At 39.8% G+C, this 12,167-nt stretch overlaps 2 protein-coding genes across 2 annotated transcripts; both read right to left on the reverse strand.

Moving 5' to 3' along the window:
• Nucleotides 1-2,637: 2,637 nt before the first annotated feature.
• LOC116410277 lies at nt 2,638-4,354 on the reverse strand. Its single transcript, XM_031900474.1, has 2 exons — nt 3,374-4,354; nt 2,638-3,286 (listed from the first exon to the last, which is right to left on the reverse strand). Exon 1 carries the CDS (start codon nt 4,294-4,296, stop codon nt 3,532-3,534), a length of 765 nt encoding a protein of 254 aa, XP_031756334.1. The 5' UTR covers nt 4,297-4,354; the 3' UTR covers nt 2,638-3,286; nt 3,374-3,531.
• Nucleotides 4,355-4,792: 438 nt separating this feature from the next.
• Nucleotides 4,793-11,665, reverse strand: LOC116410516 (tubulin monoglycylase TTLL3-like). The gene is made up of 11 exons (XM_031901358.1): nt 11,594-11,665; nt 10,755-10,846; nt 9,535-9,628; nt 8,853-8,902; nt 8,403-8,531; nt 7,685-7,799; nt 7,285-7,419; nt 6,659-6,833; nt 6,094-6,242; nt 5,745-5,988; nt 4,793-5,380 (listed from the first exon to the last, which is right to left on the reverse strand). Exons 2-11 carry the CDS (start codon nt 10,839-10,841, stop codon nt 4,933-4,935), a joined length of 1,626 nt encoding a protein of 541 aa, XP_031757218.1. The 5' UTR covers nt 10,842-10,846; nt 11,594-11,665; the 3' UTR covers nt 4,793-4,932.
• Between the last annotated feature and the right edge of the window lie 502 nt (nt 11,666-12,167).

Consider the following 12,167-nt stretch of genomic DNA (forward strand, 5'->3'; position numbering starts at 1 on the left):
AAGCCTCCCATAGGGCTCGATGGCACTCTGCAGCTCCAACCTGGCCCAAGGAAAGTCTCCCATAGGGCTCAATGGCACTCTGCAGCTCCAACCTGGCCCAAGGAAAGTCACCCATAGGGCTCAATGGCACTCTGCAGCTCCAACCTGGCCCAAGGAAAGTCTCCCATAGGGCTCAATGGCACTCTGCAGCTCCAACCTGGCCCAAGGAAAGTCACCCATAGGGCTCAATGGCACTCTGCAGCTCCAACCTGGCCCAAGGAAAGTTTCCCATAGGGCTCAATGGCACTCTGCAGCTCCAACCTGGCCCAAGGAAAGTCACCCATAGGGCTCGATGGCACTCTGCAGCTCCAACCCGGCCCAAGGAAAGTCTCCCATAGGGCTCGATGGCACTCTGCAGCTCCAACCCGGCCCAAGGAAAGTCTCCCATAGGGCTCAATGGCACTCTGCAGCTCCAACCTGGCCCAAGAAAAGTCTCCCATAGGGCTCAATGGCACCCTGCAGTTCCAACCCGGCCCAAGGAAAGTCTCCCATAGGGCTCAATGGCACTCTGCAGCTCCAACTCGGCCCAAGGAAAGTCTCCCATAGGGCTCAATGGCACTCTGCAGCTCCAACCCGGCCCAAGGAAAGTCTCCCATAGGGCTCAATGGCACTCTGCAGCTCCAACCCGGCCCAAGGAAAGTCTCCCATAGGGCTCAATGGCACTCTGCAGCTCTAACCCGGCCCAAGGAAAGTCTCCCATAGGGCTCAATGGCACTCTGCAGCTCCAACCCGGCCCAAGGAAAGTCTCCCATAGGGCTCAATGGCACTCTGCAGCTCCAACCTGGCCCAAGGAAAGTCACGATACCAAAGCTTGAATGAATCTGAAACTTTCGTACTTGCTGCGACAAATACGATTTTGTTGCACAAATTGTTGCGCAAATTCATGAAAAAGTCTCAAAAAATACGCACAGTAAGAAAACTTAGAAAAAATTTAAAAAAATTTGTATTCGGAAACAATCGTACTTTTATAAATGTGGCCCTTTGTGTACTAAAAATCATTTAAACATTAAATTAATGCAATAGGATTATTTTACCACCAATATGGGTTTTTGCAACTTAGTTTCCATAAAGTATAAGCAGTGTCGGACTGGGACCCTAGGGGCCCACCAGAAAACCTTAGACCATGAGCCCACCCTCCGAACCATTTTTCATCCACTTCTTACTCAGTCTCTATATTTTCCTAGTTTTTATCTTTATATACTATAATCTATTCTTCTGTATATTTAGTTGTTTTCTTCCCATAGAGAAATAGGGAATGACTATAATTTAGACCAAATGGCTAGAAGGAGGGCCCACTGACACCTGGGCCCACCGGGAATTTTCCTGGTATCCCTGTGGGCCAGTCTGACACTGAGTATAAGGGACTGTTTTATTATTATAGAATAGAAAATGTTTTACAATAGAAATGATTTGCTAACAATGGACCCTGGGACCTGGGGACCTGGGGTTTTCTGGATAAGGGGTCTTTCAGTAATTTGGATCTCCATACCTTAAGTCTACTAAAAAATCATTTATACATTAAATAAACCCAATAGGACTGTTCTGCCCCCAATAAGGGGTAATTATATCTTAGTTGGGATCAAGTACAGGTACTGTTTTATTATTACAGAGAAAAGGGAATCATTTAACCATTAAATAAACCCAATAGGGCTGTTCTGCCCCCAATAAGGGGTAATTATATCTTTGTTGGGATCAAGTACAGGTACTGTTTTATTATTACAGAGAAAAGGGAATCATTTAACCATTAAATAAACCCAATAGGGCTGTTCTGCCCCCAATAAGGGGTAATTATATCTTAGTTGGGATCAAGTACAGGTACTGTTTTATTATTACAGAGAAAAAGGAAATCACTTTAAAAAGGTTTAACTATTTGATTAAAATGAGTAATGAATTCATTCAAGAGTGTATTTAAAAGACCCTAATTTATCTGTCATTTTATTCTAATTGTTAGGTTGGCCGGCCACCTTTTACCCTAAATATAATTGGGTATCTGAATCCTAAATCAAACCTACAACAAATATCCTCATGTATCTTTCATACATTTTATTAATGAAAACATTAATAAAAGAAACGATATTTTACAAAAAACTAGAAGGGTATCCTGGGAACGAATTGGTCGGATGTAGAGCAGTATCCACCATCTTTCCTTTTGTCTCTTCTGATGACAGTCACCCGTTTGCTTCTAGTCCATCTAGTCCTTGCAGCCTACACTCCACAGGTAACATACTTCTTGCCCAACCTGAGGGGTCAGGCAGGCTTGCATATCCTTAACCCTCAGCTACGGAATATGCAGGAAACACTTCATGCCGTGTATCTCATTTTTTTCTCTTCCAAAAATCTAAAAGATATTCAGTAGGTTATGTATTAGACTTGGTAATTTGTCATTGTTGACTAAGTCCCTTACCTTGCTTCTCCTGAGTACGGTCACCAGTTTGCCTCTAGCGCTTATCATGACGAATCCTCATTAATATGTTGAAGCAGAATTGTCTTCGTGCAGTTTGGCCCACCACCCACCCTACACTGCACATACTTCTTGCCCAACCTGAGGGGTCAGGCAGGCTTGCATATCCTTAACCCTCAGCTACAGAATATGCAGGAAACACTTCATGCCGTGTATCTCATTTTTTTCTCTTCCAAAAATCTAAAAGATATTCAGTAGGTTATGTATTAGACTTGGTAATTTGTCATTGTTGACTAAGTCCCTTACCTTGCTTCTCCTGAGGACGGTCACCAGTTTGCCTCTAGCGCTTATCATGACGAATCCTCATTAATATGTTGAAGCAGAATTGTCTTCGTGCAGTTTGGCCCACCACCCACCCTACACTGCACATACTTCTTGCCCAACCTGAGGGGTCAGGCAGGCTTGCATATCCTTAACCCTCAGCTACGGAATATGCAGGAAATACTTCATGCCGTGTATCTCATTTTTTTCTCTTCCAAAAATCTAAAAGAAATTCAGTAGGTTATGTATTAGACTTGGTAATTTGTCATTGTTGACTAAGTCCCTTACCTTGCTTCTCCTGACGACGGTCACCAGTTTGCCTCTAGCGCTTATTATGACGAATCCTCATCAATAAGTTGAAGCAGAATTGTCTTCGTGCAGTTTGGCCCACCACCCACCCTACACTGCACATACTTCTTGCCCAACCTGAGGGGTCAGGCAGGCTTGCATATCCTTAACCCTCAGCTACGGAATATGCAGGAAATACTTCATGCCGTGTATCTCATTTTTTTCTCTTCCAACAATCTAAAAGAAATTCAGTAGGTTATAAAAATGCTCTTTTGACACATGTATTAGACTTGGTAATTTGTCATTGTTGACTAAGTCCCTTACCTTGCTTCTCCTGAGGACGGTCACCAGTTTGCCTCTAGCGCTTATTATGACGAATCCTCATTAATAAGTTGAAGCAGAATTGTCTTCGTGCAGTTTGGCCCACCACCCACCCTACACTGCACATACTTCTTGCCCAACCTGAGGGGTCGGGAATTATCTTATTTTCTTATCTGCCAAATATCGGAGGGAAATCCAGTAGTTCTAAAAACTTTCTTCGAGGGTTTGCGGCACGTGCAAATCTGTCCCTTGCAGAATAAACAAGGGAGAAGTTTAAGCGTCTCTTTTTCAGATTCCACTTTTTTTGCCGTATCCTTTACTTTGAGATGCTTTTCCAATATAGGTTTGGTTGTAGGATGGAGATCTACTCTCTCTTTGCTGTGATCTCGCGGTTTTCTAGTTGGATTCAGTTGCCTGAAATCCAGAATCGAAAGCTTTGGCTCTTCTTTCTTAGGCACCACAAGATCCTTGTGTTTCAAAGGCTTGGTTCTTCCTATGATATCATCTAGTACTATCTTCTTAGGAAGTATATCTAACTTTTCCAACATAGGTTTGGTTGTTGGACGGAGATCTACTCTCTCTTTGCTGTGATCTCGCGGTTTTCTAGTTGGATTTAGTTGCCTGAAATCCAGGATCGAAAGCTTTGGCTCCTCTTTCTTAGGAACCACAAGATCCTTGGGTTTCAAAGGCTTTGTTGCTCCTTTGATATCATCTAGTACTATCTTCTTAGGAAGTATATCTAACTTCTTTAAAGTACTAGGAACTTTTATCTTTGTTTCCTTCTCTTCATCGGCTGCAGAGTCACTTGGCTTGCAAGGACTCTGGCAGTCATGTTTGATAATTCTAGGAGTATAGCGTTTTTGTAGCAGACGCGGCTTTTTAATAGCAACTCCTTTCACTAGCAGGTTTTCTCTTGAAATAGGCATTTCAATTTTAGGCTAAAATTCAACAAGGTAAAATAGTTAGAACAGCAGGAAATGAATGTTATTATCTTCAAATTAGCCACCTTTTCACAACTGCAGCATACTAATGGGCTTATTTATCAGTTTTCGAGTTTGTGAATTTGAGTTTGTTTTTCTGTATCGAATAAACTCGCATATCGAATGCTCGCTTGTTTATTAATAAGGAAACCTCGTTTGTATGAAAAAACTCAAATACCTCAAATTTTCAAGTTTACAAATTTGAAAAAAAAAAACTTGAAAAATTCTAAAAACTCGAATTGAAATGACGGCTTGACTTTGCCTAGGACAACTCCCATTGATTTCTATATAAACTCACAAGCTTTTAGATGACAACGTATTACATTTTTTTGTTTTTTTTTGCACTTAATAAACAACAGGCATTCGAGTTTTTGAACCACAATTCGAATCTTCACTTAATTTGTGAAAAAAATCAAACTCGAACGTTGATAAATCACCCCCTTTGTGTGTCTAGTCCTTACACCCCTATTCTTGAAAAGTGCTTTGTACAGCCTAACCCATGTCTACTGGTTGCCTTTCAGCCACCATTTAGTGTGTGTATGTGTTTCTTTTAACTAATAATAAATAGACAAATATTGGTTGCTATATACATACCTGCTGATATAGGAGCTCAAAGTCTCCCACATCACATTTGCTGTCTTCTCTTCGGTCCAGGATGAGACGTAGGATGTCTTCTTGGACCTGTGCACTGAGCTTGCTGCTTACAGATGTGGCTTTTGACAGTGCAGGGCTGGCATTGATCTCTATCAGCCATGGCTGGAAATTCTCGCCAAACATAAAGTCTGCACCGTATAGATGAAATGTGTTTTTTCTGTGCACTACTTTATCCTGTGCACTCTTCATTGTTTGGATGATAATTTCCTTCATCCCTGGCAACATTATGTCATCCCATGCATGAAATGCGCCTATCAGCTTCAGATAATGCTTCAACTGATAGTCATGCCACATGTTCTCATCAGGAAGGTCAGGATGACGCGCCGGGGAGTTCTTACAGTACTTCTGTACGGCATTGTTGCATAGATGTACAGATCTGCAAAAACAATAACACCATTCATTGTAAGGGTTTATGTGCTTATAGTTTAACCTTAACTACCTTAATTGTTACAATCTAAAAGAATTAGTACAGGTATGGGACCTATTATCCAGAATGCTCAGGACAGGGCAGGGTCGGACTGGGGGGGTGCAGGGCCCACCAGGGCTTCTGCATTTGATATTACTTTGAGATGATGCAGATCAATATGTTAAAGAGACAGGTAGTGGTACATATTGACTTGCAACATCACCAGAATATAGTTATGTCTTCGAATGATAAACAAACTAGGGGAGAGCAGGGGAGGGGATGTCTACATGTCTTTGGCACTAGAAGTAGCTGAAATGGTCAAACCTCTACCAACCTGTTTAGATTCTTAAGTGAGAAAATCTGTGACGAGAATCGGAGATAACACCTCTTGTAGAACCAAATGGTAAGAGGGTTCCAATCCGTCACCAGAAACCACTGACGCACATCAAATTTAGTTCCGTGGATTAAGAGTGGCCTCTCTATGTATTTCTGTACCACGCAGAAATCATCATTGGGAATCACTGGGTCTCTGTCCAGAAGCGACATAATGTCTTCCAAATTGTTCTTGCATATTATCCCTGTGAAAATATGTACAGTCAGAACAACTTCATCTATAACAATCTCAATGGAACAGTCAGATTAACTGTGACATATAAAATATACAAATTAGGCAGGTCTCATACCAATTCCTCGGGATTTGGCTCCTGGTTTTATAATCCAGATATTCCTTTCACCTTCAATGTCGATCTGAGGGCACACTGCCTCAAGAGTGTGTAAGAGAGAATGGCACCTAGTAGCATAGAGTGTAGCATTCTCTATGGTGGCGCCATCGCTGCAAAAAGACAAAGGAAAGGTTGATTTTAGAAAATTCATTACTTTCCCTTTATTATCTCACATATATAAATATGGGCACACAAGTATAGAATGGGGATACTTGTGAATTGTTCTATTCATTTTCAATAAGGGTTAAAAACCTTAAATATTTTTATACAGACTACTCGTGGTTCTTAAGAATATTCTGAGTTTTTTTACTGTGCTTTTTCTCGAATCGTGAAAAAACACAAACTCAAATTTTGATAAATCAGCCCCTATCTATTGTACACAAGCACTTGACACTAGTGATTAACCATATTTTCTTTAAAAGCAGCGTTTTTAACCATCATTATTTTTCTAAACCTGCTAGAAACAGTCCCCCCTGCCCTATACAACTGAATCGCCCTGCATTTGATTCTATGTGACAAAACTTACTGGATAACACGTTCATAGTCTCTCAAGAATTCTTTCCAAAACACCGGTGGCTTGGGTTTTGGCAGTTCTTTGTCTATGTCCTTGTGTTCCAACTTGTCCAGATATGTCTTGCAAATATCAATAGCCTTCAAGATAATGTCCGGTTTGACTGTCGGTTGGGGAGTGGTCCTTTCAGCTTTAAAAACAAAACAAGAAAAGGATCATTAGAGAGTGCCTTCCATGCACAGAGAAAATCATACAAAATGAAATATGAATATAGCCAGGGCTTGTTTTAATGCCATATATTTTTATAGGGGCCTACATTGCACGGGGGTATAGTTTTTCTTTAAGAATTTCATAGGTCACTATAAACTGCTTGTGCAAACTTAATCAGTTTATATACTATGGCAAATAAAAGAAATAAAGTAGTCTACAATGATTAATCTACTTGTTTATGATCTGTCGTAAAGACCGCCTGTAACAACATCACATGACCAAAGGTTGTGGGGGCACTAGTCTGTAGTAATCAGTACCTTAGTATAACAACTGACCGAGTCAATGCACATATAGCCAATAAAATTGGGGAACATTCTACGGTATACAAGCTTATAGGCACTAATTTAGAAATAAATCATGATATTACTTACATAACCACTCAGTATGGCTTTGTTTTCCTATCCAACGTTTCTGTCCAGGTTGAGTATTATCACATGGATAATCTGGAATGTTTGAATCCGAAACCCACTTCAAAATGCCACGGGCAGCTGTCTGAATGAAGTCATCTAAAGGAAAGGAAGGTGTTTGTTAGAGACGTTGCTCTATTGTAAAACAAGAAAGAATGGTCTATAGTAAAATGAGACCAGAGGAACTATAAATCTAACAAGGCCAATGCCCATAGCTTTAATGCCTGCCATAGGACTGCTATTCTGAATAAAGTATTTCTATTATTGTCTATGAACACTGAGCCATAATACCAAAATGACTGCCTTCTCCCCACATTAAAATAAGAAGTGCTTAGCAAAAGCCAAAAGGTATAAGTGCTCTTACCAATAAATTCCTGACGTTCATCTTTCTGCCTCAGTCTGTAGCAACGTGGGACAAATGAATAGGGATCAACATCTGCAAACCAACACATGCTGTCCAATAGGGTGCACAACCCCGCCTAGCAGAGAGACAGAAAGGAGTTAGTGGAATTATAAACTTGGGAGATATAAACAAAAGTTAATGTCAATATAGACATATTATGAATTCTTGGAATATAGGCGATTGCTTCTAAAACCTGCATCGTTTGGCAACTAAGCAATATCTTATATAGGAAGCAGTGATATCCTACATTCCCTATTGATTTGCCAGCTCTGTAACATGAAACATGAATGGGAATTTCAGGGGTATGTGGTTGGTATGTGGTTTCATGAATGTATTGGGCTTGTTTATCAGTTTTCGAGATTTCTGAATTATGTATTTATATGGAAAACTTGTTTGAATATAAAAATTCAAATTTGCGAGATTACAAACTCAAATAAAACTTGAAAATCTCGAATTGAAAATATGGCTTGACTTTGCCTAGGGCAACTCCCATTGACTTCTACATAAACTCGCAAGCTTTTAGATGCCGAAGTTTTACATTTGAGTTTTTGGTTTTCCACTTAATAACTATCAGACATTCACATTTTTGAACCATAAATCAAATTTTTCTACTTTAGCACAAAAAAACCCTCAAATTTGAACGTTGATAAATCATTCCCCATGTGTATAAGGGGCTCACCTTGGTTGTGAAGCATTTTGCGTTTTGGAAGTGGTTTATGATTTGATCCTCACTGAGTAAGTCGTAGTTCATTGCATCAGCCCTTGGGATCCAGAAAAAGTTGGGATCCACATTGAAAAGAAGCCTTGCCTATAGAAGAGAAACAAAGATAGTTCTAATCAATCAGTTGTGAAACTATAGACTAAAATTATAATGCACAGCATTGCTTCTCCATTGTTCAGTTATAATGGGGACTTGCTTTTGGGTATATGAACTGTAGTACAGTCCATAAAATAGATAAAAAGCCCTTTTAGAAGATGTAATATCCTATATATATATATATATATATATATATATATATATACAGTATGCTAATCCCCTCACTTTACTTTATATGAGATTAGCAAGATCAGCCATACCAATAAATCAGATAAAATTAGCTCTAAAGAAAAGCTGAAAGAATGGGTTTACCTTGAATCTCAGGTTTCCATCTGGATCAACCAGTTTGTTGGCATCTGTCACTGAAAAGCAAACAAAAATATTCCATTTAGACTAAATTCCTATAATACAGTAAGTAGATGTAGAAATAAAATAGAAAATCATTTTGATACAGGCTCTTGGAAAATAAACCAGGGAGGACCCAGCTTTAATGGTCCTGGGCACCTAGGATGTAGGTACATAGTGCTGCTGGGAGTTGTATTTTATCAAAAGTTAAAGGGATACATATTAAACTTGATGAAAACAATAGAGAACAGGCACCAGGAAAGAAAATGGGCATCTGCCCCATATTTCAACTACCTGGCTACTGGGCAGGGTAACCATAGGCTTAATTTGGGCACCTAATCCAAATCTTAATTTGGGCACCTGAGCCAAAGCCTTCAGTTTAAGAGACTATTGGAAGAATACGGATTCTTAACTATAGTTCTCTAGAGGCCAAATATACTGCAAAATAGCACGGTCAAAGCAACAGCTCAGTTAAGAGGATTTTGGGGGTTGTATATCAGAATAGTGAACAGGGCCAGAGACTTACATTTTATAGTAAATGTTCTCTTTAATATGTTTTAGGTTGCAGTGTAACTATCACCATATTTACCAATTGCACCCCTTTCACCCTTATCCAGTAAATAGTTGTACAATGTTTGTGCAGCCTTACCTTTTCTGCAAATGGTCTTTTCCACCCATCCTCTTCTCTGTAGGCAATTCCGCAGGACAGGATAACAGCCGGACATACTAAAGATCTTCTTTTCCTGTGAGTTTGGGGAATGAAACATGTTAGTAAATATAGCCCATTTATTTCCACATAAGTATCCATCATTTTTTTTTGCATTTTTGATGTGGAAAAGTCAACAAATTAAGTAAAATATTGTACCCACTGCTAAAGAATATTACTGGGGAGTGCTGTATATACTTTTTAAGGTCCAAAATAGGGATCCCCAAACTCTTTTTAGAAAGATTTAGAAAGTATTGGTGAGCCACACAAACATAAAAAATGTTCTCTGGGGATGCAAAATAAAGGCTGTGATTGGCTGTTTGGTAGCCCCATGGGGACTGCTGGCCTGCAGGAGGCTCTGCTTGGAGTAAAACTGTGTCTCTGTGCTTCCAAAACTTGTCTCCAAGCCAGAAATTTCATTGACAGTTTACTGCACTAGTTGTACATAAAGGAGAAGGAAAGGTACAGTCGCTGGTGGGGAGCCTAACATTTTGGCAGTGATTGTAATAACTCACCTGATACCCCGGGCCGGTGCAGTTTTCTCCTAACAGGACACCAGTTCAGCGAATCAGGTAAGTAATTACAATTACTGGGGGTGCCTAACATTCACATCCCCCCAATTAGTGTAAAGCTGGCCATACACGCACCGATAATATCGTACAAAACCTTGTTTCGTATCATATTCGGTGCGTGTATGGTAAGTTGGCGAGTCGACCGGTATCGCAGGAGGCTGCTGATATCGACTCGCCGATCGGCCAGGTCAAAAGATTTTGATCGGGCGCCATAGAAGGCGCCTGAGCAAAATCTGCCGTCAGGGCTGAATCGGCAGAAGGAGGTAGAAATCCTATTGTTTCTACCTCCATATCTGCCGTTTCAGCCCTGAAGGTTAGTGGCAGGTCTGATGATCGATGGTCGCACGAAAGATCGCAGATCGCCACGTGTGGCCACCTTAACTTTCCTTCTCCTTTAATGTCAGCAAGCAAAGCCTGACAGTCACATGGCACCTACATTTCTACGTTTAAGGTTACGCTACAGAAAAATGCTTTCAGCAAAGCAGCCTCTCACTGGTAGAGATACATTAGTAGTAATACTAATTATTATACTGTATTATATATTATATTAGTATAGTAATAAATAGCTCCTATTACAGGTATGAAACTGACCTTTATAGCTGTCTCCACTATTTCCCTGGTGCTTCTGGTTTTCTTTGGGGCTACAGGGATGGTTTTCTTCACCAATGCATCGAACATTAAAACTGCATGGACAAAACAAATGATAGATTAGGTTACTGGCAGCCTCATTTTTTTTATAATAACAATTAAGTCAGTGGAGCCCAATGCAGTAACTCCTGTCATTTAGTCAAACTCGTAACATTATTCATGTAAGAAACCATACAGGAGCCCCCATATACAACTACAGGCCAAATAGTGACTGGGGTATTATTATACACATGTCCCTGTTCTAGCTATTGCTCTTTAATTATCGGAAAATAAGGATGCTAAATATATCTAGCAATTCTGACATAAGAGCTCATTTATGAAGACAGGCCCAAGTGCAAAGCATTGGAATTGACAATCAATTCGGAATGTATTGATTCTATTCACTAAGGTCATACGTGCTCATATTAACTTGCAGTAAGTGCAAATGCACTTGTTTAGGTTACTTTGATAAACTAGGAAATTACCAGGGCAAGATCACCAAACAAGCAGATCTTTCCCCAATGTGCCCACCTAAGTTGGGCTATATTGGGATATCTTATAAGGATATGGCCAAACAATTAAATTACAATGACAGAGATAGGAGCCAAGACCACATCAATGAGCCAATGTGGCCTCGATCTGACTAAAAAATCAAACCTGCCTGATTGATACTTGGCCAATTTTCAGCCAGAGATTGGTTGGGTAGGGCCATTGGGGTCCCCATACCCAGGGTGCCTTAGCCTGTGTGTATTGGGGTTATGTATCGGGTATAAAGGGTACAGAGTTATAGACATTGTACTTACCATCTTGTTTAGTCTCTTTTGATTTTATCACAGAAATGATAGGTTTTGCTTTCTGAGTATCAAGTCTCTGCAAAAACAAAAATATACGGACCATTATATTATATACAGCACAGATGTGGGATCTGTTATCCAGAATTCTAGATAAACACTTAAAAATACAAAAACAAGGATTTCAATGTATTCATATTATTCATATTCTGATTTTTTAATAAATATGGAATCATTTGTGCTTAAAAAGTGAGTTTTGTTGTGGTAGAAAAAAAAAAACACAAAAATGACACAAATACGAATGTTGATTAATAGGCTTCTGTCCCATCAACACGGTTTTATGGATAGTTAAAAAAAGTACAAGGTATGGACCCGTTATCCAGAATGCTCAGGACCTGGGGTTTTCCAGATAAGGGATCTTTCCGTAATTTGGATCTCCATACCATAAGTTTACTAAAAGATTATTTGAACATGAAATAAACCCAATAGGGCTGTTCTGCCCCCAATAAGGGGTAATTATATCTTAGTTGGGATCAAGTACAGGTACTGTTTTATTATTACAGAGAAAAGGGAATCATTTAACCAT

Source organism: Xenopus tropicalis, chromosome 4, assembly GCF_000004195.4.
Source record: "Xenopus tropicalis strain Nigerian chromosome 4, UCB_Xtro_10.0, whole genome shotgun sequence".
In the NCBI taxonomy this organism is placed as follows: Eukaryota; Metazoa; Chordata; class Amphibia; order Anura; family Pipidae; genus Xenopus; species Xenopus tropicalis.

Bases quoted from the DNA above. Each gene is read 5' to 3' on its own strand.
- LOC116410277 (XM_031900474.1), bottom strand. From the start codon at position 4,296: ATGCCTATTTCAAGAGAAAACCTGCTAGTGAAAGGAGTTGCTATTAAA.
- LOC116410516 (XM_031901358.1), bottom strand. From the start codon at position 10,841: ATGTTCGATGCATTGGTGAAGAAAACCATCCCTGTAGCCCCAAAGAAA. The intron at 8,532-8,852 runs GTAAACCCATTC...TCTCTTCTATAG, and splicing joins ATGGAAACCTGAGATTCAAG to GCAAGGCTTCTTTTCAATGT. The intron at 6,243-6,658 runs GTAAGTTTTGTC...GTCTTTTTGCAG, and splicing joins GACTATGAACGTGTTATCCA to CGATGGCGCCACCATAGAGA.